The sequence below is a fragment of the Puma concolor genome, chromosome A2 (genome assembly GCF_028749965.1).
Source record: "Puma concolor isolate L17-30 chromosome A2, mPumCon1.1.hap2, whole genome shotgun sequence".
Lineage (NCBI taxonomy): Eukaryota > Metazoa > Chordata > Mammalia > Carnivora > Felidae > Puma > Puma concolor.
In genome coordinates, this window is record NC_141668.1 from 49,380,779 (window position 1) to 49,408,246 (window position 27,468).

General features: G+C 47.5%; 2 protein-coding genes, 1 long non-coding RNA gene and 1 pseudogene across 3 annotated transcripts in view; 2 read left to right on the forward strand and 2 right to left on the reverse strand.

Moving 5' to 3' along the window:
• LOC147583161 (uncharacterized) overlaps positions 1-2,356 on the reverse strand; it is a 42,579-nt gene extending 40,223 nt beyond the window's left edge. The window contains exon 1 of the mRNA XM_086693630.1: positions 1,716-2,356. Coding sequence (XP_086549756.1) covers positions 1,721-2,356 — 636 coding nt within the window. The 3' untranslated portion in view covers positions 1,716-1,720. The remainder of the gene's footprint in view (positions 1-1,715) is intronic.
• TRIL (TLR4 interactor with leucine rich repeats) lies at positions 1,761-7,224 on the forward strand. Its single transcript, XM_025929950.2, has 2 exons — positions 1,761-4,912; positions 5,555-7,224. Exon 1 carries the CDS (start codon positions 2,452-2,454, stop codon positions 4,894-4,896), a length of 2,445 nt encoding a protein of 814 aa, XP_025785735.1. The 5' UTR covers positions 1,761-2,451; the 3' UTR covers positions 4,897-4,912; positions 5,555-7,224.
• Positions 7,225-21,957: 14,733 nt separating this feature from the next.
• Positions 21,958-22,971, forward strand: LOC112866366 (large ribosomal subunit protein uL6 pseudogene; annotated as a pseudogene).
• Positions 22,972-25,624: 2,653 nt separating this feature from the next.
• LOC147583162 (uncharacterized) lies at positions 25,625-27,170 on the reverse strand. The gene is made up of 3 exons (XR_015242895.1): positions 27,072-27,170; positions 26,631-26,881; positions 25,625-26,263 (listed from the first exon to the last, which is right to left on the reverse strand). It is a non-coding gene; the product is annotated as an uncharacterized LOC147583162 (long non-coding RNA).
• Between the last annotated feature and the right edge of the window lie 298 nt (positions 27,171-27,468).

Sequence of the window (27,468 nt, forward strand, 5' to 3'; positions counted from 1 at the left end):
CAAAGGGATGGGGTCTGATCTCTGCATCTCCCTCTTCTGTGTTACACCTCTCTCAGCTTCCAACCTCTTCTCTGCTCTGATGGCTGTGTGTGCAGTCCTCACACCATAGACTCAAAGCAAATGCTGTCATGGCTCCATCCCAGCTAGATGCAGTGGTTCCCTTTGAAAGCCAGTAGCTTCTTACCATGCTATCCTCTGAAACAACGGGATAACCTCGGTTGCCAGCAAGGACTTCTGAAAGTCCTCCTAACAGCTTCTGGGGCCCAACACAGGAAGGCATATGCTACACTGTGCCAGCCTGGGTTTCACCCACTAGGGCCGCCATACCTTCCTAAAGAGGCCTAGAGTCAAGACCTAAAAAGGTTTCAGAAATTTCTCACAACGAGAACTAAAAACCAATCTATGGTTTATCTTGTTAAGACAGAAACTTGGTTTCCCACATTCATCCTTTATTTGAAAACTCAAAGCACAGCACAAACTTGGTCTGTTCATTGTGCCCCGAAGCGGCATTTCATACTGACCACCCCCTAGCTCTCCTCCACCCATCCCCCTGGACCCTGCTTCCCCAGAAGTCTTGGCTGACCATGCAGCCAGTGATCTCTTTCCTTAAATTCAGAACTTGTCTCTATCAATTGCCTACACGAGGCTAAATGAGGAACTCAGTCACTGCCAAACACCGGCATTACTAAAAATCACCTTGCACCTCAACGGCTTTCTCTTACTACTGCCTTCTATTATTACTCAACCTTTCTATGCCCTCCCTACTAATCAGCCTCTTGAGGTGAGGATATGTCTCCTTTAATTTTTCACGCAGTAGGTCCTTAAAATCACATTTTCTGAACATTTGGGGCAGGGAGGGGGAGAGAAGAGGCCTTTATTTTTAGCAAGGCAGTTTGCATGAACAAATACTAAAACAGCTATTCCTTGCCCACCCTCATTCTCAGCAGGGGCTGCCCTCAAAGGAGCTAGTGACAAATGCTCCATTCTATATTGATAAGTGCTAAGATTCCCCCCCTCCCCCCGCCCCCCATCCCGCCACTAAGCCAGGCCTAAGAACTTCTGGGGTCTAAAGATTTTGAAGATCACTAGAAGTCCCAAGCATCAAGGGGTTGGGCCCCACCCCCGCAGGCAGCAGTTACCAGAGGGTCAATGAAGGTTTTATACATATATATATGCACACGTGCAGAGCCTACCCCAAGGCCTGTACGACTGGAGGAGGATTAATGGGACTAAATCACCAAAATCTGACAGAAACACTTCCACAGCGGTAGAACCAGTTCTGAGACTCTCCAGGCTCTTACCTACAGCAGGGCCAAGCGAATACTCGGTTCAGATCCCTAAAGGAGGCGATGCCTCTCCTGGGCTACCTGGACAGCCACGTCAAAAATCCAAACACCCAACATTCAGAAGGGGCTGACCTGGCCTCTTCTAGCCCACCGACAGCTCTTTGTAGCCAACGGGGTGCTGCCCTAAACGTCTTACAGAATGTTTGCGCAGTCCGTGCTGCCTGAACTTCCCGCAGGGTGGCACCTGGAAGAGCAAGGGACTTAAAAACGAGTAAGAGCATCCGTGCTCCCAATGCTCCGAAATGCCTGGTGTACTCATCTAAAATAAAAAGGTCTCTGTCTGCAAATTCCGTTTGTTGGCCGGGTAATCCACCCCCGCCCCCAGCCCTGCGTCCAGGGCCGACCCGTACAGCTGTTTTTAATCCCTACTTTTCTCACTCGGCGTCCCCGGCTTGGGCTGACCAGACGCGGAGCCACTTAGCGTTTCCTCCTCCCCCTGTCGGGGTCTGTCCTCCCTCCGCCGTCTCCTCTTTCTCCGCCTGCATCCCCGGGGGGCAGAGTGTGGGAAGAACGAATTTCCGCCCGGTTTGCCCGCCACTCGCCGACTTGGGTCCCTTCCGGACGCAGCCTGCGCACCCCCGGCTCCTCCCCCGGCTGTTCCACCGAGGCCGCGCTCCTGGTCCGGGACCGAGAGCCAGGAGGCGCGAGCTGCGGGGGCCGGAGCCGCCGGGGCACAGCAGCCAAGCCGCGCCCCGAGGAGCTCTTGGAAGGGCTCCCGCCTGCAGCTGGGGAATCCGCTCGGCGGGGAGAATCCGTGCCAGGGAATCCAGCTCTCCGGACTCAGCTGCAAACAAAAAGCTCAGGTCTGACTCCCTCCCTCCCTCCGCCCCCCGACGCACACCCGGAGAAACAGTTTTGTGCAGAAATGCAACAAGTAGCACCCGGAGCTCCCGGAGCGCCCCGCGCCGCCTGACTTGGCTGGGGGAACCCGCCTGCAGAGACCCGGGCCAGCCACCGGACAAAGGGCGGAGGAGGGGCTGGACCGCGCTGCGGAGTCCGAAAGAGGCCATTTAGCGACTCTGGCCAGGCCAAGGGGAATGCAGAGGAGACATAGAGCAGGCGGGCCAAGAGGACGATCCGGCCGCAGCACGCAGGACGGGCGGCGATGGAGGCTGCCCGCGCCGTGCGCTTCCTACTCGTGGTGTACGGCTGCCTCGCGCTCCCGCCGCGGGCCCAGCCCGTGTGCCCAGAGCGGTGCGACTGCCAGCACCCCCAGCACCTCCTGTGCACCAATAGGGGGCTCCGCGCAGTGCCCAAGACCAGCTCGCTGCCGAGCCCCCAGGACGTGCTCACCTACAGCCTCGGCGGCAACTTCATAACCAACATCACGGCCTTCGACTTCCACCGCCTGGGGCAGCTCAGACGGCTGGACCTGCAGTACAACCAGATTCGCGCTCTGCACCCCAAGACCTTCGAGAAGCTCTCGCGGCTGGAGGAGCTCTACCTGGGGAACAACCTCCTGCAGGCGCTCGTCCCGGGCACTCTGGCCCCGCTGCGCAAGCTGCGCATCCTCTACGCCAACGGGAACGAGATCGGCCGCCTAAGCCGCGGCTCCTTCGAGGGCCTGGAGAGTCTGGTCAAGCTGAGGCTGGACGGGAACGCCCTGGGGGCGCTGCCGGACGCGGTCTTCGCCCCCTTGGGCAACTTGCTTTACCTACATCTGGAGTCCAACCGGATCCGCTTTCTGGGCAAGAACGCCTTTGCCCAGTTGGGCAAACTGCGCTTCCTCAACCTCTCTGCCAACGAGCTGCAGCCCTCCCTGCGCCATGCAGCCACCTTCGCACCGCTGCGCTCCCTCTCCACCCTCATCCTCTCGGCCAACAGCCTCCAGCACCTCGGGCCGCGCGTCTTCCAGCACCTGCCTCGTCTCGGCCTACTCTCCCTCAGGGGCAACCAGCTCTCACACCTCGCGCCGGAGGCCTTTTGGGGGTTGGAGGCCCTACGCGAGCTGCGCCTGGAGGGGAATCGGCTGAGCCAACTGCCCGTGGAGCTGCTGGAGCCTCTGCACAGCCTGGAGGCGCTGGACCTTAGCGGGAACGCGCTGTCAGCTCTGCACCCCACTACCTTTGGCCACCTGGGCCGGCTGCGCGAGCTCAGCCTGCGCGACAACGCGCTCAGCGCTCTCTCCGGGGACATCTTCGCTGCCAGCCCGGCCCTCTACCGGCTGGATCTAGACGGCAATGGCTGGACCTGCGACTGCCGTCTGCGGGGCCTGAAGCGCTGGATGGGCGACTGGCACTCACAAGGCCGTCTTCTCACGGTCTTCGTGCAGTGTCGCCACCCCCCGGCCTTGCGGGGCAAGTACCTGGATTACCTGGATGACCAGCAGCTGCAGAACGGGTCTTGTGCGAGTCCCTCGTCCTCAGTTTCCCCGACCGTGGAAGGGCTGCGGAGGCCCTTGCCCACAGCCGCCGGGGAGGAGGTGGCGCCCCCTGCAGGTGGCCTCGCGGAGGAGCTGCCGCCGCAGCCGCAGCCGCAGCCACAGCAGCGCGGGCGATTTCTGCCTGGGGTGGTCTGGGATGGGGCCGCCAGGGAGCTTTTGGGCAACCGCAGCGCTCTGAGGCTGAGCCGACGGGGCCCGGGCCTCCAGCAGCCGGGCCCCTCCGCCGCTGCTGCCGCGGACCCGGCGCCACACCCTCTGGACCTGCTTCAGAAGCCCGAACGGGGACCTCCGACTCCTGCAGATGCTGCCCATGCGGAGCCCACCCCGACGGCCGCACCCGTCTCTGCGCCATCGTCCGCTGGCGACCCCTGGCAGCGCGCGGCAAAGCAGCGTCTGGCAGCGCAGCAGCAGGAGAGCACCGCCCAGTCCGACGGCGGGGTCGGCCTGCCGCCGCTGGTGTCTGACCCGTGCGACTTCAACAAGTTCATCCTGTGCAACCTGACGGTGGAGGCGGTGGGCGCCGACAGCGCCTCGGTGCGCTGGGCCGTGCGCCAGCACCGCAGCCCCCCGCCGCTGGGCGGCGCGCGCTTTCGTCTGCTCTTCGACCGCTTTGGCCAGCAGCCTAAGTTCCACCGCTTTGTCTACCTGCCAGAGCGCAGCGACTCGGCCACATTGCGCGAGCTGCGCGGAGACACACCCTACCTGGTGTGCGTCGAGGGGGTCCTCGGGGGTCGGGTCTGCCCGGTGGCCCCCCGTGACCATTGCGCTGGGCTGGTCACCCTGCCAGAGCCTGGGAGCCGGAGCAGCGTAGATTACCAGCTGCTGACCTTGGTCTTGCTGGCCGTCAACGCACTGCTGGTGCTCCTGGCCTTGGCGGCCTGGGCGTCACGCTGGCTGCGGAGGAAGCTGCGGGCTAGGCGGAAGGGTGGGGCCCCTGTGCATGTTAGACACATGTATTCCACCCGACGTCCCCTGCGCTCTATGGGCACCGGGGTGTCCGCCGACTTCTCTGGATTCCAGTCCCACCGTCCGCGCACCACCGTGTGTGCTCTCAGCGAGGCGGACCTCATCGAGTTCCCCTGCGACCGCTTCATGGACAGCGGCGGCGGCGGCACAGGTGGCAGCTTGAGACGGGAAGATCATCTTCTGCAGCGATTTGCTGACTAGATCCAGAGCCTCCGAGGTTGTGGAACCTTCTCTTTGGCCTTGAGGAGCCACTTTCCATGGAACCCCTCAACCCACCTCAAGGGGAGATCTCATTTTATCAGAGTTTCTCCTTTCCCCCTTTTGTGCATTTGCCAGACGAGTCAAAGGGAAAGCCGATTCGGCAACCCCTCGCCACCCCCAGTTCCCAGTACCCGCTCATGAAGTGAATGGGTGGTACTTGGTCAAGGCCAAGAGTAGGGGACAAATGGATGATGGAGCTCAGACGGGGGGAAGCCTTCTTCTACAGGGAGACCTTGGCACAGCTGTGGCAATGGCCTTTGTAGCACTGCGATACAAGAGCCTGTCCCCTTTTGGGGTAGAAAAGGGTGCTTTTGCCCCCAGTGTGGCCAGAAAGAGATTTGGGTGCATGCTCTTTGTTTGTTCAATGTGAAACGAGAGTTTTGTTCTATTTAAGGAAAAAAGGAACTTATTTAGTATTACAAAGGAGGCTTGGCAACTTGACTGCACTGGTCTGGCGGTCTCGGCCAAGAAGGTGATGTTGTAAACAGGTGGTAAAGTTTAACACACTCACCAAGGAACTCTTTCATGTTGGTTAATAGAACATTCAGGATAATTTAATGTTTAAATAATCAGAGACGCTATTTTTTTTTTCTTTCAGGAATGTGAAGATCTCTGCCATGTAACAAACTGACAATAAACTCAAGGACTGTTTTAGTTGAGCTGAGTGGTTCAACTAGTATTTTCTTTTTAACATTAACACCGCAAGAACATTCGCTGACCTTGGGGTTAACTAAGGTGACCTACTTTCTCAGGAGAAGGCTGCGCGCAAGACTTCTCTGTCAGGGTTGCTCCTGTGGCTTTTTAATTTTGTTTTTCTGAACCTGTATATGCAGAAGGAAATTTCAGTGCCAGAACTTGATAAAAGAATGTTAACTAACGCGTGCGTAACCAATGACCCCGCAGGGAAGGGCAGCCTTCTAGTTCACGTAACCGCATCTCTGACAATGTGTCCAGATTGGAATGAATACGATGTGGTACTTCTTGTGTTTTTATCAGTGACACGCAGTTGAGGGTGCCCTGCTTCTCTGGGGTTGCACAGTTAAGTGATAAAGGTAATTTCCTAATAGCAAGGAAGCAAAAGGTGATGGTCAATTGATAGTGTGACGCTCAATCACAGCAATGTCTTACTCTATATAGAATAGAGAGGAAGAAATTATCGGGAAAAATGTGAAAAAGTATACATCAGTGGTTGTCTGTTTCTACTAAAGCCAGAAGGTTGTTAGGAGTACTTAAACCTCACTGTGAAATAATTATATATTTTGCGAGTTAATCCCTCCACTACCCAGTGTTGTACCACGTTATTAAATCTTATCGTTTAGTTACTAATTGCAGTATTTCTTTTAAAATGTTGTTTTGCTTTAAATTTAGAATTAGGCTCCTTTATTTGCTCCTCTGTCGTTTTCAACTATTTGGGACACTTTGGTCCCCTGATATTTATGAAGTACATGTTTATCGCTAACCGTAGTGCTTTGGTTTACATTAGCAGTTTTGTGTGTGGTCTAAAAAAGCGGTCCCAGAGAAGATCTGCACGGTTATACTGTCCATGGTTATGGATTTATTGGCAGTGGGGTGCCGTGGAGGCGACTACAATGGTGCTAAGGCTAACAGCGAATCTTCTATTTAGGGCCTTATGCCCCTGATGGTCCTGATGACTCAGGGAATCTATCCTAGACCGGGGGTCCTTCCCCAGGGCTCTCCTTTTATGTTTGGTCCGTTGAGCCAAACCTGCCCTTGGCCCAGCAGCTGAGCAGGGACCCAGGCATCTAAATGAACTGATCTGTGTTCATGTTCAGATGAGTGAATGTCCAGACCACTTAAAGTACAGCTGCTTCTCTGATAGTCGTATCTGTGGGGCCCAAACTTGACCAACCACAGGAAAGAGGCTGTCATTCTTACTCTGCTGCCGAGGCTTGTGACCGATCCCGAGCCTATTAGTACGCAGGAGAGGAGTCGTTCACTCTGTTTTGCAACCTCCGGGCTATTTTGCACCCCTGGTGCCCCTAGTTTTGTTCATTTGTACAGTGATGGCATCTTTTAGCTGTTCCTTTGCACAGCAGTGAAATATTGAGCCCCACTGAAAGTCTGGAAAAGACCTCTGGACCTTCCCACCACCCACCCTTTCGTAGCAGAACATCACTGAAAATACTTCACGGAAAAACAGTAAAAGCTATGTGAAAACAGTTCGACTGGAAAGTCTTTCGGTGGGAAATGAATAAATGTTATATGTTGTTATGTTCAGTTATGTCAATAAACCCACTTGCTAATGGAGATGTTTTATGGTCGGAGTTTCCAAATATTTTATACGCTTTCATAATGATCCGCTGTGGTTTTCTACAGCAGTTGTGATCGATGACAATGAAACATGAGCTTGAAGTCTATCTGTCCTCGTTCAGTGGTTTTTAATTGCCATTTCTACGGTAGCGTACAAACTCTATTTTTCAGGAATAGATAGGTGACTTGGTGCCCAGAGAAACAATAAGATGACTGTAAAAGCAATGGTGAGCTGTGATATGAAAACGCTGTTAATATACCAGTGACAGCAAGATGATTGGGTCTCAGCAGGCCTCAGCTGTTTAAAGGAATTGGAATTAAAAGTCAAGCCCTTTGACTCCCATGGTCAATGATAAGAAGGAGCTATCTTGAACTGGAGGTCATTTTTGTCATTACAAAGTTTATGAAAAGGTAAGTAAGCTTCCTAAAGAAAAAAGACTAAACTTTGCATGAGGTAGGAGTGTTCATTAAAGAGCCATTGAAGCCGTCTGGAATGTGGTTGGACCCTCAGCCCAACCTGTAAGCATATTACTTTCATAAGGCAGATCATTGTGCCATACACTGCCCGGTAATAAGTGGCACGAGATCAAAGCCCTCTCCCCTAATTTGCAAAGGCCTGGTTTTTACCGGAAGTACAGCAATGTGGGCAGCTATCCCATAGTAAGAAACCATTAAAAGAGATAACTGGTATTACTTGGTATTGGTACTTAGCCACTTCCCAATCTTCCTCTGAAACTTGGAAACAAATGACGATGAAGCATTCTAAATGCCAGAAATTTACTAAAGTCGACACCATGACCCAGGATGGAAACAGATTTCAACTCACTGTTGTACCTTCACTGTCCCAGAGAATTATAGCATCATTGAAGTTCAGTATGATTTTAGAAAGCGTTGAAAGCATTTCAGTCACCTGGGACTGCATTAGTTCTACGTCATCTCTTTGTGCCTCCGTTTCTGCGTCAGTGAAAATGGGTCCTGAGTCCAGAGTCCTGACTTCACTTTGCCACTTTGAGGAATAAGTGAGTAAAAAAGCATTGGACAGCACCAGTTCTAAGGCGGATGTTCAAAAATATTAGATGGATTATTAGTAGCAGCATTTTATGCCCGGGCAACCAAGTATTGTACGATACATTGTAGGAATGTCACTGCCGGACAAGGCATTTCTGCTTAAGCCCTAACCAATCAGAAACTGTAGATGATGAAATTCCGTGACCCTTCCCTTTGTTCTGGTTCGTCGAGGCTCTTCTGTAATTTAATATGGAAGGACAGCTCTTGAAATACTTTTCATTATTTCATTGTTTTTTTTCTTTCTCATTATTAAAAAAAAAAGGTGAATATACTAGTATTTGAGCAAACTTTTGTATATTTATTAAACTCTTGGCGTAAGTTCATTCATCTTTTAGACCGGAGCTACGGCTGTGTAAATGGCGTTGCTTCTCATTAACTGAATGACAGCATCTCCCAGTGTCCTTTTACTTAGTTTACTTAAAAGAATACTTTGCGGGGCGCCTGGGTGGCGCAGTCGGTTAAGCGTCCGACTTCAGCCAGGTCACGATCTCGCGGTCCGTGAGTTCGAGCCCCGCGTCAGGCTCTGTGCTGACGGCTCGGAGCCTGGAGCCTGTTTCGGATTCTGTGTCTCCCTCTCTCTCTGCCCCTCCCCCGTTCATGCTCTGTCTCTCTCTGTCCCAAAAATAAATAAAAAATGTTGAAAAAAAAATTTAAAAAAAAAAAAAAAAAAAAAGAATACTTTGCATGAACAAATGCTCCTCCCCCCCTTAGGGATTTCAGGTCACTTCATCCTTATCATGTGGCAAATACTACTCATCTTACATGGGAGACTGAGGGATTTGGAGATTATACTTACATTATTGTTGAAATCATTAGGGGGGAAATACAGCTTCCTGTTAACCTGGTTGCTTTGTCTTGGGGCAGAATAGCTAAATATCTCATTACATCCATTTGAGGGATTTTAAGCTACAGGTGGTCACTCCTTACTGGCACAGAAATGTGGCTTTATAATCTGGCTGTGACATGGCATCAGGTGCCAGACGGAAATAAATTGTCATGCGCCAGCATTTCCAACAACAGCGTCTTGTGACTCTAAATCCGTAACATTTTTTTTTTTTTTTCAAATTGACCAAAGCTTCATAGTGCTAGCTCCTTCCCCTACTCGGTCCTCAAAACCAACTACCACTGTGAGTAGGATGTGTTTCCTTCTAACAGTCAATTCTTACTCACACAAGTTGTGTTGTATAAGGTCACAGCAAACCTGGAAGGAACAAATATGGAACCCTTGCTCTGGGGGAAATTCACGTTTGGGTTCCTGTAAGTATCTGGTCACGTTTTCCTCAACTTCTCAATACAGAACCTTATTTGAGGCTCATTTCAGTTTAAAAACGCCTGGGTGGCTCTGTCGGTTAAGCGTCCGACTCTTGGTTTTTGCTCAGGTCATGATCCCCCCATTTGTGGGATCGAGCCCCGCATTAGGCTCTGCGCTGACAGCACGGAGGAACCTGCTTGGGATTCGACCTCCCTGTCTTCTCTGCCCCTACCCTGCTCCTGCTTTCAGGTGCTCTCTCACTCAAATAAATACACTTTAAACATATAAAGACACCTTATTTAATATATATGGTTGATTCGTGAACATTGAATTCACGGCCAACAGCCCTGTAACTCATGCCTGAATGAAGTTTACCTAACACGCATGCTTTCTTAGACACATCACTGCCGTCCTTCACTGAGAAACTCTAGGCAGCATTTCAGCGCTATGTTTGGGGGCCCTTTTAAACAGCAAAATCACACACACACACAAAGTAAGAAAGTGTGAGAAATGTGGCACTAAACAGACTGTGAAAAGCACACTTGTTTACAGTGGGAAAGCTGAAACAAGCAGGTGAAACATTGCCTCATTCAGCCTCAGCAGGAGGAATGCCTGGGTAACTCAAATTTTCCATGGCGCTGCCTGTGTCCCCAAATGGCCACGAACATACTGCAGAGTATTGATTCTGGGCTCACAAATTAACGTTGGCGAGTAGGAGCTTTCACAAATAACAATCTGCAAATAATAGAGATCAACCGTGCTCTTTATCTGCCCAGATCCGCCTCCTGGGACCCCACCCCCTTTCTCAGTGCCATCAATTACCCACTTTATCCCTGGGGCAACGTTTGGTCCTTTCAGTTGGTGACCACACCTAACATTCCATTTGTATTGTTGGCTACCGTAGCTTTGCCTGGTTAAAGGTGAAGGTGTGCCGAAGTTTGTTTTGTTTTGTTTTGTTTTTAACAATTTTAGTTTGAGATTTTCTGGCTATTCAGAGTGGTGTTCGCTCCCATGCTACATAGGTACAGTTTCTATTTCTTCCTTGGGAGAACATACCATATATTAAAAATAAACCTATGTAGGTGTCTTACCTCTGCCCACTTACTACTCCTGCTTTCTCAGGAAGGGCTCCACAAAGAAGAAATGGCTAAGTCCATCTGTAAACTCAGTATCTCCCTGGGCTGAGTATAACCCCTGACCCCCATCTGCTCTGGGCTCACTTCAGGAGACGTCAGCCTCTCTTCCCTTCTTTTACTGTGAAAGACTCTGGTACACTTAGACTCTACGGCATTCTTCCGTGTGCTAAAGAAAAACATGGCTTGCCCTGAGAATATGGTTTAGTTCTTGGAAGTTCTTATTTATGTACTCTTACTGACTTCACATGCCTCATTGAGTCATATTATCTTCCTATTTTTATTTCGACTGCTGAATACACACACAAACATAGCTTTTTTGTTTTTGCCTTATGCTCAATTCTACTCAGGTATTCCTCCTTGTATCGTGTTGTGTCGCTCATTATTACCTTCTCTCTTATTTGGTTCTATAACCAAAACTTACAATTTTATGTAAGGCCAACAGATACTTGAAAAGATGCTCAACATCACGCATCATCAGAGTGATACGCAAAGCAAAACTACAATGAGGTGTCACTTCACAACTGTCAGATGGGTAAAATTTAAAACACAAGAAACTAGTGTTGGTGAGGATGTGGAGAAAAAGAAACCCTCTTGCATTGTTCTTAGAAATGCAAAGTGGTGCAGCCAGTGTGGAAAACGGTATGCAGTTTCCTCAAAAAGTTAAAAATAGAACTACCCTACAATCTAGTAATCACACTACTGGGTATTTACCCCCTGTTATGCCCAGAATTCGTGATCCCCAAAGACCACTAGGGAGCAAAAGCAAAAGCAAAGAGCCTTTATTCGAGCTAGCTCGAGCTCAATCCCCTACCTGCACCGATGCAGTGGTGAGATACCAGGGAAAGAGAGCAAGTTTCAAAAGGACAAAGGTTTTATTGGGGCCTGGGGGCAGTTGGTGAGGTAATGGCTATGGCCTCAGCCGATTGGCTGGGGAAGGGTCCTGGGGAAGGGTCCGAGTCCTGTTAGGCAGGTGAGGGGGGGGGTTACTCAAGGGGAGGAGGTGTGGTCAAGGTGAAGGACACAGACCAAGATGGAGTCCGCCGGCATAGGCCCGCCTTTTCACCCCCAAAATACGGAAACACTAATTCAAAGCAAGGCATGCACACCCATGTTTATTGCAACATTATCTACAAAAGCGAAATCATGGAAGCAGCCCAAGTGTCCATCACAGACGAATGGATAAAGAAGCTGTGGTTTATACATTCAACGGACTATTACTCAGCCAAAAAGATGAATGAAATCTTGCCATTTGCAACAACATGGATGAAACTAGAGGGTATAATGCTAAGTTAAGTAAGTCAGAGAAAGACAAATACCATATGATTTGATTCACATGTGGAATTTAAGAAATGAAACAATGAGCAAAGGGGGAAAAAGGAGGAAAGAGAGCAGGGGGGATGGTTGAAATAGGGGATGGAGATTAAAGAGTACATTTGTCATGATGGAAAAAAAAGAAAGAAACCCAAAGTGGGATAACTAAAAAATATTTCTTAAATAACTTGTAATTTTCAACTTAAAAAAGGTTGCCAGACTCTTTCAAAAGATTTCTGTGTACCCTTTAACAAGCTTTACTAATTGTTAATATTTTGCCCCATTTGCTTTATTTTTGTCTCTCTCAACTATTTGAGAGTAAACTGCAGCCATCATGTTTCTTTGCCCCTAAATAGTTCACTTATACCTCCTAAGAACAAGGACATTCTCTTAAATAAACCTAGTGCAATTATCAAGGAAAAATTTTAGCACCAACAAAATGCTTTTTTTCCAATCCACAATCCATATTTAAAATATATCAACTGTCCCATGGGCCACCTGGGTGGCTCAGGCGGTTAAGTATCCGACTTCAGCTCAGGTTATGATCTCCTGGTTGGTGAGTTCGAGCCTGGCGTTGGGCTCTGTGCTGACAGCTCAGAGCCTGGAGCCTGCTTTGGATGCTGTGCCTCCCTCTGTTTTTCTTTGACACTTTAAAAATCTTTGTAATTCAGCTTAGATGACTTATATTGACCTATCTTTATATTTACTGACATTTTCCCAACTGGTTCCATCTGCTAATTATCCCTTTAAAGAATTTCTCGTCTCTAATATGGTTTTTTTTCCCTAGCATTTCTTCCATTTCTTTTTAAAAACATGTATAACTCTCTGTTGATATTCTATATCTGTTCATGCATGATGTGTAGCTTTCCACTAGATCTTTTAATATATTATCATTCATTGAATTAAAGTCCCTTTCTAATAGTTACATCTTCATCATCTCTGAGTCTAGTTTTATTGATTGCTTTATCTTTAAACAATAGGTTGTTTCTTTTGTGTGCCTCTTTGTCTTGTAAGGTTTGTAGGTCATACATTGATGTGCCAAATAGTATGTTTAACCTTAACGTTTAAAATTATTTCTTTTCAGAAGCATTTATTATGCATAGTAAGTAAGAAGTTCTCTTGATTCAACAGACTTGTTTTTGGAGCTTTTGCACACATAGACAGATGTTCTCAAGTTAAATTTGTGTAATAGTTTATGCTAATGCATGTGCAAATGAGCACCCATTCGCTTTTTACTTAACTCTTTTCTCTTCAACATGGTGTAAAACACAGCGACCCCTATCCAAATAAAATTAATGAGAGACTTCATTTGTAATGAACAGCTCTGTGAATAGATTACATTTAGGTGACATCTGAAAGAGTTCAAGTGAAGCAGGTTACAGAACTGTGTACTTTTTTTTTTTTAATGTTTATTTATTTTTCAAGAGAGAGAGAGGAACAGAGCGCAAGCAGGGGAGGGGCAGAGAGAGAGGGAGACACAGAATCCAAAGCAGGCCCCAGGCTCTGAGCTGCCAGCACAGAGCCTGACTAGGCGCTCAAACTCACCAACCGTGAGATCATGACCTGAGCCAAAGTCGGACGCCTAACCCACGGAGCCACCCAAGCTCCCCAGAAACGTACACTTTTTAAAGTCCTGTGATTGGGGCTCTTAGCGTCAGCGTGAGAACATCACCAATCATGGTATCATGAATTCTCAATTAGACAGCTTTCTCTACACTGCATTTGCTTAGAAAGGAACCCTCTCTTGTAAAAGGCGATGACCTTCTATTGTTCATGTTGAACTGGAAACAAATGCTCAATCTGCAACCAAACTGGTGGAAGAGGAGCACAAGGAATTATCTACAGTAGGATTTGTGTTTTGTAGAACGATGCCTTGCTCCCGGGAAAGACTGTGCAAACCCAAAACTGTATAATAATCACCAGGTCTCACAATTTTGGAGACAAAAAATAGCTCATGGCCACCGAGAAGATAAAAATACTTAATGTTCATATTGCCTACATCAAAGGTATTATTAACTGGCAACATGGAACAACTTAGAGGAGGGAGATGCTGTATTGGAGACTATATTTTTATATATATATAATTTCATTTATGTAAAGACTTAAAGTGGCATGACATGAAGTAAGTATGTAAGACCCAAGTATTGAGTATTTGGGGACACAGGGTGTTTAATTTAGTTAATTTAACAGATTCTTACAAGCACGTATTTTGTGTCAGGCACTACTTTAGGAGCACTCCTCACACGAAGTCTTCAGTCCTCATAATAACCCTCTGAGGTAGGTCCTGTTACTATCTCCCCATTAGAGCCAAGGAAACTGAGGCACAGAGAAGCTGTGATCTTTGACCCAGATTCCCCAATGGGGAGGTGTTAGAGTGGGTGCCGGCTCCAGAGCCCTTGCTGACCATCCTGACCCCCCCCCACCCCCCGGCCTCGTGTGGACACACGTGACGACTGGTAAAAACATCAGGGGCTTGTGCTTGTGAATATTTCTCTTTTTTCCCCCGATACCACACTTTAAAAATCATCTCGAAGTAGTTTGGCCTTTTTTTTTGGCCTGTTTTTCTCAACCTGTGTTGGGGGCATACATCAAGGGCAATATCCATTCATCTTTAAATATTTGATGAGCCACTGGCAGTCCGTCCCACAGACACAAACGCTTCACTCTGTCTTGGGTCACTGTGGTGTGCTCCGGGGTCAGTCCTTTCCACTGGTTTACAAGCTCCCTTAGGACAAGAATCTCCGCTGGTATTTCTCCTTGTGTTTCCACAGGGCCCGGCTAGCTTACGGTTGAGTCCCTGGCTACCTGTTTATTGGTGAATGCTGCAAGACAGCTGTTCAACCTTTTCCCACCCAGACACGCACGCTAGACTCTGTTCACATAAGCGATATGAACCTGTGTATTGGGGCAATTCATTTAATATAATTCCACTCCAATGTCCATTTATAAAACAACAGTGGGAAACTGATGTAAGAAGGAGGTATGACATGACTCCACTTTTTCTATCTCTGTTCTAGGAATACGCTTCTCAAAAAGTGAACGTTTGGGAAAGTAAACGTATTTTTCCCCTCAGGTACTCTTTATTTTTTTTTTTTTTTTAATTTTTTTTTTTCAACGTTTATTTATTTTTGGGACAGAGAGAGACAGAGCATGAACGGGGGAGGGGCAGAAAGAGAGGGAGACACAGAATCAGAAACAGGCTCCAGGCTCTGAGCCATCAGCCCAGAGCCCGACGCGGGGCTCGAACTCACAGACGGTGAGATCGTGACCTGGCTGAAGTCGGAAGCTTAACCGACTGCGCCACCCAGGCGCCCCCCTCAGGTACTCTTTATAGATTTCATGTTGCTGAGAATAAATCTAGAATTATATATCATTTATGACGGTAGTCCTATCACCTAGCATAGGGCATTTCACATAGTAGGTTCTCAATAAATGCTAGTAGATTTTTTTAAACTTTTTTTTTTAACGTTTGTTTATTTTGAGAGAGAGAGAGAGAGAGAGACGGGGGGGGGGGGGGCAGAGAGAAAGGGAGACACAGAATCCAAAGGAGGCTCCAGACTCTAAGCTGTCAGCACAGAGCCCGATGCCAGGCTCGAACCCACGAATTCTGAGATCATGACCTGAGCCGAAGTCGGACACTTAACCGACTGAGCCACCCAGGCGCCCCATAGATTTTTTTTTTAATTAAGCATTAGTACTATTAGGAAGAGCGTTACAATAGGAAGAATTTTTCATCACAGATCTTTTGGGTCTACCAAAACTTGAGTTTTTACTTTCTAGGACATGGAACAGAATATTGTTGTATACACGCTGGTAACTTTATTTTCCACCTCGTCTCCATTCTTTAGTAACTTCTTCCCCCACAGAGCCGTGACCAAGATTTTTTTTTTTAAACCCCAGGCACAGCAATAATTTATGAATTTCTTTCTGTACCAGAAAGACACAATAAGACAAGTGTTTTGGAGAGATAAGAAACATTTCAGTGACACTGTGAGGCATGAATTGAAGTATAGGCAACTAGACCCACCAGGTAAATGATTATCTGCCGTTGCCAGAGTAGGCAGTCTCAATGGCTGATGAAGCCACTGACCTTGGCGTATTTATCATCATTACCCCAGGGGACAGAAACCAATACATCTATTCTTGTGAATATCCATCCATAAAAGGAGGCCCAATCCAGTGGAAAAGAATTTGTGTTTATAGGTGGGGTGTGTGTGTGTGTGTGTGTGTGTGTGTGTGTGTGTATGAGAGAGGGAGAGAGAGAGAGACAGAGAGACAGAGAAAGAGAGAGAGAGAGAGAGAGCAAGAATGTTTCATTTCTTACGTTTTCTTTCCACTTTTAACTTCGTTCTATTTATACTGAGAAGGGAAGATGACCTCAGTCTCTCATCTGCGAGCTCAGATTTGTAACAGCACCCTGATCTGCAAGACTTCAAGGGGCATAGTTTTTCCTTATAAGGGAGCTGAATAAGGCTGAAAAACAAAGACAATCTGTCTTATCATCTCCCAGGCTATGATTGCTGTCAGATTAGGGGAGGCCAGAGGTGAGGGATGTGACCTTGGATGATGCTCCTGCTGTCTTCTGCCCAACCCCCCACCCCAGCATGGTGCTAACTGCTCTCTGGACTGGAGTTTCCAGGCAAATTTTGGGACCTGAGTTCACAGACAGCATCAAGCCTGCTTGGATGATAGTGAAGCAGAGCCCCCGTGGAAGCTGTTGTGGGGAGGGCGGTGCAAGAGGGAGGGGCCAACGGCTCTGTCCACAGCAATCCTGGGACAAGGTTAAGAAGATGAGAGAGGCTTTGTTTCCAGAAAGAAGTGGTTGCCATTTAGTTTGCTCAGGCTGCTGGGGCAGAGTAGCAGGAATTGGCTCAAGCAGAAATGTAAGTCTCACAGTTCTGGCGGCTAGAAGTCCAAGGTCAAGGTGTCAGCAGGCTCCATGCCTCTCTCCTGGCTTCTTGTGGTTTTCTGGCCATCTTTGACATTCCTTGGTTTATAGACCCATCGGCCCCAGCTCTGCCTTCATCTTTTTGCGGTGCTCTCCCTGTGCACCCATGTGTGTCCAGATTTCCCCCTTTTATGAGGACACCAGTTATCCTGGAGCAGGGACCCACTTTGTAATGACCCCATGTAACAATAATTCCATCTGCAATGGCCTTATTTCCAAATAATGCCACATTCCGAGGTACTGGGATTTAGGACTTCGACATCTGAGTTTGTACAATGGGGAGACAACACAGTTCAGCCCATAATGGAATTCAGAATCCAGTTGATTCAGTTGGGGGAATCTTCTTATTAATTCAAGGAAACAGGAAAAGACATGAAACCAAGAGAAGAAATGGTAGAACAGCTCATTTTTTTCTAGCAAAGAATCAAGGCATGGGAAAGTGAAGCCTGGGGGGCAAGGTGGTAGGATTTCTTCATCGTGTGTGGGGACGGTCATCTTTTTGAGGACACTGGCAGTATCTGAGTTGAAATCTGATCTATGGGTCAAAGAGGACCTAAGTCCCCAAAGCTTTTGCAAACTCCCGGTGGTATGGGAAATTTAGCTGCCCAGAAAAAAACTACCCAAAGTCCTTGGCCTAATGCCTTCAGAAATACAGGTGGGCTTACCGGAGGGGCCTTTCTCCTTTTCTTTTTTGTCCAATATGGTGGGAACTATCAGAGAAGGAGCGGCTGCTGCAGAAGCATCCCACCATTTCAGCCACTTAGCTGCCTAATTGTCTGCAATAGGCCAAAGCACGTTATCTATTTCCTTGACAAATGCCAAGGTAGGATGAAATTCAGTTAAGACTGGGTGCCAAGTGCCTTGTTAGATACTGGTATATGTTATCTCAGTCCTCACAGAAGCCCATATTATTATTCCCATTTTCTAGATGCAGCAGTCAAGGCTCAGAGTTCAGTGACTTTTCCCCGGGGGCTCACAGGAATCCTGCATGACCCCATGTGTATGCCCTCTGTATTCTTTTCACTCTGCCTTGCTGCTTCCCTAAGTATTTGAGGGTACATCTTTGGAGAATGTGAATTTTTTTAAAGATACTAAATATCACATGGAGGTAAGAATTCATTTCACTCCTTTGAGCCTCTGGTGTAAAATGGGGAGACTGGATTCAGAGGATCTCTGTGCATCCGTGTAGCCCTAACATGCGTCTAAAATTATGATTTTATTTTCCTGTTTTGGACGTAAGAAGAAGAGGATGTAGACTGTCCATCTGGGTTTTTTTTGTTGTTGTTGTTGTTTGTTTGGTTTTTTTTAAAGATGGAATTTCAACATCTCCTTGTGGAATTTCCTGGTTCTCAACCAAGTATGTAGGTCCCATCCCTCAGAAGCCTGTCTATTTTTGACTGCGGTGGGATTACAATCGGGTTATTTGGGGGGGGGGGGGCAATCTCTTTGGAGCCTCACATTTTTGTTTTCTCTTCTTCAAGTACCTCTGTGCTTCTACTGCTCCCTTGGAACTGACTGCATGAAGCCTGGTTTGCACGAAGCAGTGGCCAAGCTCCCTGGGCCAGGGACACACGCCCGCCGTTCCAGGCTGAGATCGACTTCCGCTCTGGGCACATCTCCTGTGGGCCCGCGAACAGGCTTTGACTGATTTAGCTCAGAACACTCGCTTGTTTGTGGATATGGTAATGACGCCAGTAAAATTCAATTACTGTATCCCAGAGGACCGCAGCAAGCGATAATAAATTAGGGAACATGAGCTTTGGAGTATCTGAACTGAAATTATAATGGGGCTATTGAAAAACAAACAAACAAAAATCGCAAGCATTCATTTAATAATAGATGCTGCAGTTTTCCCCACCAAAAATTAGTTCATCAACGAACCCTTTGTTCTTGTCATAAAAGAACGTGACTTAGACACAGCCAAGGACATTCTATCTTAATTACTTGGTATTGTTGTCGCCCCCCCAGAGCCCACCTGGCTTCAGGGTAACTAGTACAAGGGGAGGAAGTAGCTGCCTGCCAGGGTCCCCCAAGGCCGCGGCACTAATCCATGCTGGGCCCACAGATGCTCGCAGCCGCCCATGGCCTTGGGTTTCAGGTTGCCATCCAGGGCTGAGGTTTGAATGGAGGTTGTAATCTCAGAAGGTCCAGCTAGCACTTAACCACTGACATCCATCAAGTATGTCAAGGCTCGCATTGTCTCATTAATTTGAACCAGCTTTCCTGCTATCAGATCCTTTTTCATTTCTAACCTTTCCACCCTGCCTTTCTTCCTTTGCACACAGTTTATAGCCTCTCCCGTTTGTGCCTTCCGTCTGTGAGTCGTGTGCTACAAGGCCACTCTTGAGGGGGAAGAGGTGCCTTTGCGCTCCTCCATGCCACAAACAGGACTTGTGTGTCTCTTCTCCAACGTGAAGGTCAAGCACACGGATGGAGAAAGAACATTCGCGGCAGTCTGGATGTGTCTGCAGACTCTATTCTGCAGATAATCTTAGAGCTAAAATTGCTATCTTGCCTCGCTTTGTTTCCTTTCTCATCCAGATTCCAACCTTCAAGTGTATAATGCAGAATTGTTGAAATGATGAGCAGACGAGATAGGAAGAAGATAACCAAGGTGCTAAAAAAGTACTCCGAATTAGCAGCAGGTCATTTTCCACCTGTAGAAAATACCTTTGGGGGCAGCTCTGAGACCAAGCCCCTTGGTTGGAGAACTGTTCCTCCCTCCCCACCACCACGGAAGGCCCGTGGACGTCGGTCATGCTTACTTTACATGACCCCATGAGGCCGGCTGAGTCAGGACCCAAGCTGGACACAACAGAATCTTGCTCTAGGACCTAGAACGTGTGGGAACTTGGAAAGGCTAGAGCCCTGGAGTTTGGGGCCTTCATTTTCAGCCATGTGTACAGAAAGCAGGAAAGCGAGGGGGTAGAGTAAGTTTTGCCACGAATCAGAGATGTTGAGAGAAGCAGGCCATAGTCATGCAGTCCTTTGATAAAGGATGACCCTCCCTATGGCCTCCCCCCAACTCCTTCCTGACCATGTTCTCTCTGTAAGACCTTGTACCTAACGCTGCCTCTTAAGCCTCAACCCTTCATTATCTCTCAATCTAATTAGCCTCGTGGCCAATGCCTGTTACATGTTCCTCTCAGGGCCTTGACCATTTTTTTTTTTCCAATATACCCACAGAGTATAAAATTTTAATATATTATTTGATCAGAGACAAGAGAACTAGCAATCTGTGGCACACTATCTGAGGACTTGTCAAAATCAAGGGTGATTCTTTCCATCACAAAGAGACGGAAGTTTCAGGACATCAAGAGACAAAAAAGCAGCCAAAGGATTTTGCTGTCCCTTTATTTCCCGTGAAATACAACCCGAAGCGGTGTTCATATTTTCCCCACACTGCTTCCTGTCCTCTGCCAAAGGAGGGACTTGATCCAATGTCCCAGCTGTTCTGGGGCCTGCGCTGGGATGGCCGGGTTGGAAGGGGGGGACACACAGGTTTTACTCTCATGCCAGCTACGCCTGGGGCCTCTGTGTGGGCAATCAAGGGACCTTCCCTCGGGCAGAAGCCTGTGGAAACATCCAGTCTGACGCCTCTCGTTTGGCACAATGAAGGGCAAATATCTCTCCATTATCTACTGGAAAATGAATGAGCAAACACAATCTCTAAATCAAGGGAGACTTAAACAGGAGATCATATTTCCTATTCCCTAGGTGTTAGTAATATTCTGCAAAAAGGTCATGGGTCTTGGTAACTACGTTAAGAACTATGGTCACAGTTTATTAACCTCTTATGTTCTTTGGAGGAAAAAAAAAATCAGAATATAAGGTGTTTGGGCCAATATAACACAAACCTAGGCATGCCAAGCTCTGTGTGGGGGTTTTACAGGTACCTTATTTAAATGTCACAGTAGTTCTATAGTATGACCACATCACTATGAATTGTCTAAGAAGTTTGAGTGGGTGCCTCAAAGGCCACACAACCGGTAAGTAGAAAAGCTTTTAAGTGAAAAATCTGGTAAAAAAAAAAAAAAAAAAAAAAAAGGTCACATAGCTGGAATGTGGTCTTGAATTTACCTTACCCTTAAACCCATCTTTATTCCATTGCACTCTAATGCAGTATTTCCCAAATTTGTCTGGTAAGACTCCTCAGTGTGAGTGCTTGTTAAAACTCCACTCTCTCGCTCTCTGCCCCTCCCCCTCTCACTCTCTGTCTCTCTCCTTCAAAAAATAAACATTAATTTTTTTTTTTTTTTAAAGGAGTGCCTGGTGGCTCAGTCAGTTGAGCATCTGACTTTGGCTCAGGTCGTGATCTCGTGGTTCATGGGTTCGAGCCCCGAGTCGGGCTCTGTGCTGACAACTCAGAGCCTGGGGCCTGCTTTGGATTCTGTGTCTCCCTCTCCCTTTACCCCTCCCTCACTCACACTCTGTCTCTCTCTCTCTCCTTCAAAAATAAATAAACATTTAAAAAAACAATTAAAAAAGAAAAAAAAAATCTCCACTCCTGGGTCCAATCCCGCTGCAGATCTAATAAGCCAGAGTCTCCTAGAAATGGGGACAGGAATTCACCCTAGGTGAATCTGACCTAGCAAGTTAGGTAAACACTGCTAAAATGCCTTAATTTCTTTTTAACCTAGTAATTCTTGGCAAGGTGTGTCGAAAAATGTCTTCTCTTTTTAATAAGCTTTTTATTTTGGAATAACTTTAGATATGCCTGGAAGTCGTAAAGATGATAGAGAGCCCGTATACTTTCTCCCATCTATTTCCACCTAATGTGAAGATCTTACACAACCATGGTCCATTTGTCAAAACTAAGAAACTAACACTGACAAATTACTGTTGACTGTGTTAGGAATCACTTGTCTTGGACACGGAAGGAAAGGAAAGACAGGCCAGCCCAGAGTCCCTTTTTTTTTCCTATTCCTCAGTGAGCTGAAGGCACACAGCATTGGTAGAAGATGCGTGATTAAGAAGCAAGTTGAGTTTAGCTCTTTGCTGTATCTATTGCAGGAATGAAGTCCCTTCTCAGCAATCAGACTGTTGACCTTCCAGAAAATGTCAACAGCACTCTGAAGGGACCCACGATTACTGTGAAGGGCCCCCGAAGAACCCTGTGGAGGGTTCCTCGGTAGAAGTCAGTCTCCTCGGAAAGAAAAAGAAGAGGCTCTGAGTTGACAAATGGTGGAAATGGAAAAGAACTGTCTACTGTTCTCACTATCTGTGGTCACCTACAGGCCATGGTCAAGGACTCTACATTGGGCTTCCTTTACCAGATGAGGTCTGTGTATGCTCGTCTCCCTGTTAATGTCATTACTCAGGAGAATGGTTCTCTTGTTGAAATCCAGAATTTCTTGGGTAAAAATCGGGGCGTCTGGGTGCCTCAGTTTGTTAAGCATCAGACTTTGGTTCAGGTCATGATCTCAGGGTTTGTGAGTCTGAGCCTCTCGTGGGGCTCTCTGCTGTCAGCACAAAGCCTGCTTGGGATCCTCTGTCCTGGCTTTTTCTCTCTGCCCCTCCCCCACTCACGCTTGCAGTGCTCTCTTTTTCTCCCTCAAAAATAAACATTAGGGGCGCCTGGGTGGCGCAGTCGGTTAACCGTCCGACTTCAGCCAGGTCACGATCTCGCGGTCCGTGAGTTCGAGCCCCGCGTCGGGCTCTGGGCTGATGGCTCAGAGCCTGGAGCCTGTTTCCGCTTCTGTGTCTCTCTCTCTCTGCCCCTCCCCCGTTCATGCTCTGTCTCTCTCTGTCCCAAAAAATAAATAAATGTTGAAAAAAAAAATTTTTTTTTAATAAAATAAAATAAACATTAAAAAAAAATACATCCAGAGACCTCGGCTGAGGCCAGGTGTTGTTTGTTCAGCATCTCAAGCCCAGACAGATGAGTTAATTCTTGAAGGAAATGACATTGAAACTGTAGCAAACTCAGCTGCTTTGATTCAGCAAGCCACAACAGTAAAAAACAAGGAAAATTTGGGGATGGTTTGTATGTTTCTGAAAAAGGAACAGTTCAGCACACTGATGGATAAGATCTAAGTTGTCCAGCTACAGAAATAACAAGATTCCAGATGAGTTTTCAGACTTATTTGTGATATTTTAAAGATGCAATAAAAGCTGTATTGATTTGGAGCTTTTTCTTAAACCAATAAAAAAAAAAAAAAAGAAGAAGCAAACTGAGTTTATTTCCCACAGGATTTACACTCTTCTGGTAAGAACAAAATACATATGCATGCACAGGCTATGAAATGCAAATTATGTAACTTCGGTGATTTCATAGATGAGTTAAATACACTTCGTTTTTATTTTATATTCTAGAGTTCTTTTTTTTCTAATGCTTATTTATTTATTTTTGAGAGACAGAGAGAGAGAGAGAGAGAGAGAGAGAGAGATGCAAGGGGAGGGACAGAGAGAGAGGGAGACAGGGAATCCCAAGCAGGCTCTGCACTGTCAGCATGGGGGCTGATATGGGACTTGAACCCACGAACCGTGAGATCAAGCCCTGAGCTGAAATCAGGAGTCAGAGGCTTAGCCGACTGAGCCACCCAGGTGCCCTGAGTTAAATACGCTTCTATTTGGGGGTGCCTGGGTGGCGCAGTCGGTTAAGCATCCGACTTCAGCCAGGTCACGATCTCGCGGTCCGGGAGTTCAAGCCCCGCGTCAGGCCCTGGGCTGATGGCTCAGAGCCTGGAGCCTGTTTCCGATTCTGTGTCTCCCTCTCTCTCTGCCCCTCCCCCGTTCATGCTCTGTCTCTCTCTGTCCTAAAAATAAATAAACGTTGGAAAAAAAAAAATTAAAAAAAAAAAATACGCTTCTATTTGCCTTTAGAACTGGCATTGCAAAATTCACACTAACAATTAAAAATTTTGTTTCCTTTGCTTGGCAAGGCATTACAGAGCAAATAAAAAATACCGTGACTCGTTGAGGGAGAGACTGGGGATGACGGGAAAAAAAAAAAACTTTATACTTCAGTTCCATAACTGCACTTTTCCCCTACTTTTTGGACCAGGGGCTCCACATTTTCATTTTGCACTGGGTCCCACAAACTATGTAGTCAGTCCAGCTGATCCCTAGTCAAGAGGCATTGTCCTAACTCAACGATCACCACCGTCAGAAAATGGTAGTGATTGTGGCGGCCAGACAGACAAGTAGAAAGACGTGTCAGGAGAAGGGGACCTTCTGCCATCCTTGGGCAATAACAACAACGGAGGGGGTTTAGTCTCCCACATGCACCAGCCCAGGTGGCTATTGGCACCTCAGGGTGATTCCCGGTATTTTAGCACTCCTAGATATGACCCGGGGCAGTGGGATCCTGGTTGGACGTACCCAGTGGCCCAGTGCTCTCTGATGCAGAGTGTGCAATGGCAAATGCCACATCAAGAAGCAGTTAAACACTTGACCTGCCCCGGGCCTGTGGCTTTTGCATGTGACACTCTGTATAACACTGCTTAGTTATTTTTGTGCTCCAGTGGGCAGTTCTTCCTTTTTAGCTCGACTATTAAATCAAAGAAGTATCCTCCGCATCTCCAAAGCCTGCTGATTCATTAAACACAGAATGGGGTGTTTCTGTGAAAAGGCAGCGCGGTGGGTTTGGGACAGCAGCTTTAATTTATATCTGAAAACAAATTAGGCTAATGGAGCAGAACAGCTACAAATGCTGTACAACCAACCTGCACCAGGAAACAGAACGTGGCTCTTTGGCTAATTAAAGGACACGATGGCTCTCTCTTCCACTGTGAAATTTTTTTGCGATGTGTCTTTTAGGATCAGGTGCTTCTTTTAAAATAAGAAGCGGGGGTGGGGTGGGGTGGGGCGGCGCCTGGGTGGCTCAGTCGGTTGAGCATTCGGCTCAGGTCATGATCTCGTGGTCTGTGGGTTCGAGCCCCGCGTCAGGCTCTGTGCTGACAGCTCAGAGCCTGGAGCCTGCTTTGGATTCCGTGTCCCCTTCTCTCTCTGCCCCTCCCCTACTCACGCTCTGTCTCTCTCTGTCTCTCAAAAATGAATAAATGTTGAAAAATAAAATAAAATAAAATAAAATAAGAAGGATCTCCAGCTGGTGATGTGAGGTCTGTCCTCCCCGGTGGAGTGAAGCCACGCTGCTGGGACACATGGAAAGAGACTCCAGCCACAAGCATGAGGAATGACGCTTCATGTGTCAAGGTGACCACTGGCAGCCCTGGGCATGGGCTTGTCCTGTGTCACCCAGCGGTAAGACTCACGATCAAGCACCAAGCGCAGTTAGTAGGAGGCCCACGCAAACATGCACCGCCCAGAGCTCTTCCCTCTGTGGAAATCAGAGCAGGGGGTTCCTCTCCCTTCCCCCCCCCAACAGGCCTCTCACTTGGCTTCTCCCAACCCCCAGTTCTCTACACCTCTTGTTCCCATACTCCGTCTTCAGCTGTCCTCTTTATTGTTTTTTCCTTCCCCTGCACCCATGTGATTTCTGCCAAGGTGGGGACTTTCTCTACCTTGTTCCCGGCTGTGTCCCGGTCCCTTACATGTTGCCCAGTACGTGCTAAGGGCTGGATCATTATTTGTTGACTGAACTGTCAAGTGCAACAGTCAAGCCTACTTCTCTCCATGCCACATCCTTAAAAAACCCCTGCGCGCAGATATATGATGCACACCTCCCCAAATTTGCACGTGTGGTCCCTCCCTCCCCTTTCTACCTGTTCCCGGCTCTTCTCTCTCTGTCTGCATCCTCCTGGAGCCTCTACAACTCCGTAATGCCTTCCCGCGGTGCACACTCGATACTGAGCCGCGCTGAACGGGGCTTCTATAGTCCGCAGCCTCCCCCCAAGAAATACTAAGCAACACCAGATAGTGCCACTTGTGTCTTTTCCCCTATCCTGGTGCTTTCGATGTTTGAGGAATGTATACGTAAATGAGCTATCCAAAGACACACAGCTAGTTAGTGGCAGGGACCAGGCTAGTGCCCAGATATCCTGGTCTTCCATACATGGCACTTTGTTATTTCCATCAGAGAATGCCTCCGAGAAGCCCTTCTCACCAACTTCCCCCAAACCCACCATGTAGTTTCCGCACGTCTACAAGTGTCAGCTTCCTGGTACCCAGCCTGTATGCTGTCTTCCAAAAACAAACGCTTCCTTAATTCGTCGTCCTATTCCTCACATTGAATCGCAATGTCATCCGATTGATTAATTTTCACAAAGTGTTAAAGCACAGAGAGATCTGGGGCATGAAGAGTTGGCTGGAATTTACAGATGTTTTGAAGTTACTTACACCGAAGGAATAACATCCTGGGCACATTTGCAAGGTTTTTGGAGTCCGTTCCGTGAACACATTTTCTTTTTCATGAAAAATCTCAAACACACATAAAAATAACAGGACCAGTACATTAGTAGGAATAATACAAGCCTCGTAGATTCATCACTCAGCTTAACAATTATTAATGACTTGCAACATTTCCTTTTTCTTTATTATTCTTTGTTGAATTATTTTGAAGCATATTCCAGAGACGGTATATCGTTTTATCGTTCTTCAAAATGCCCCCCCCTTTTTTAACATAACCACCCCTAACAAATTAACAATAATAATTACTTAAAAATGCGATAAAATTTTCACAGAGGTGTTTGGAGGGGGTGGGTAGAGCTTCTCTGTACTCTCTAAGTGTATAACAGAACAGAAATAAACCCCACTGAAGGAAGAGGCCTGCGTGTATCCATTTTACCTTCTCAGAAATTGTAGATGGAAGTCTGAAACGGCCCAGACTTCTTTTCCTGGATGAGTGGAGCTTCACTGGAACTTTGTTAAGAATCTAGAATTTTCTCCTCTTAGGGTCTCAGTAAATGCTGGCTTAGGGGAGCTGCATTCTCTCTGGGGCCCATCCCCAGGCCATGCTTACGCTGTCCAGGCCCTTTAAAGCTGGCCTCTCTGTTCACCACCTACCGGCAGTCTCAACACCCTTTCATTTTCTTGGCCCTTCCATTTCATAAGCATAGTGACCAGGCAACAATAAAGAGAAGGTATTCGGATTAGTTAAGTGAATTAATATTTAAGTTTAAACTTTCAAAAATCCTGGTATCACCTATACGGGATCCACAGGGCTGGGGAGAGAGAGCTAAAGAGACCCCAGGATGGGAACCGCCTGGCAGAGCCTTTCTTGCCTCACCAGAAAGAACTTGACCATGGGCAGGTCCTCCCCAGAAGGTTCTCTGGCCGCTTCCAAGGGCCAACGCCCCGTCGCCGCTCACACCCTCCCAGATTTGGCAGGACCCAATTCCTCCCCCTCTTTCCCTCCTTCCTCCCACCCACCCCTGAAGCTCATTTCCCTTCCTTCTAGAGCACAGCTTGTTTTCTCTCGTTGCTAAGCAGCCTGGTGCTCTCTGGCAGTGCTTGCTGTCGCCTGTCCACTCCCGCCCTATTCCGATTATTCACATTAACCCTCTGTGACATAGATTAAAAACCTGGGGTTGGGTGACAGTCCAAAGGATCACATCAGGGGGCCAATGACAATCTACGCTTTGTGTTCCCTAGCACTGTATCCTCTCTGGGGTCGAGGAAGTGTG

Excerpts from the sequence above, each read along its gene's own strand:
- TRIL (XM_025929950.2), top strand. The coding sequence starts at position 2,452 with ATGGAGGCTGCCCGCGCCGTGCGCTTCCTACTCGTGGTGTACGGCTGC.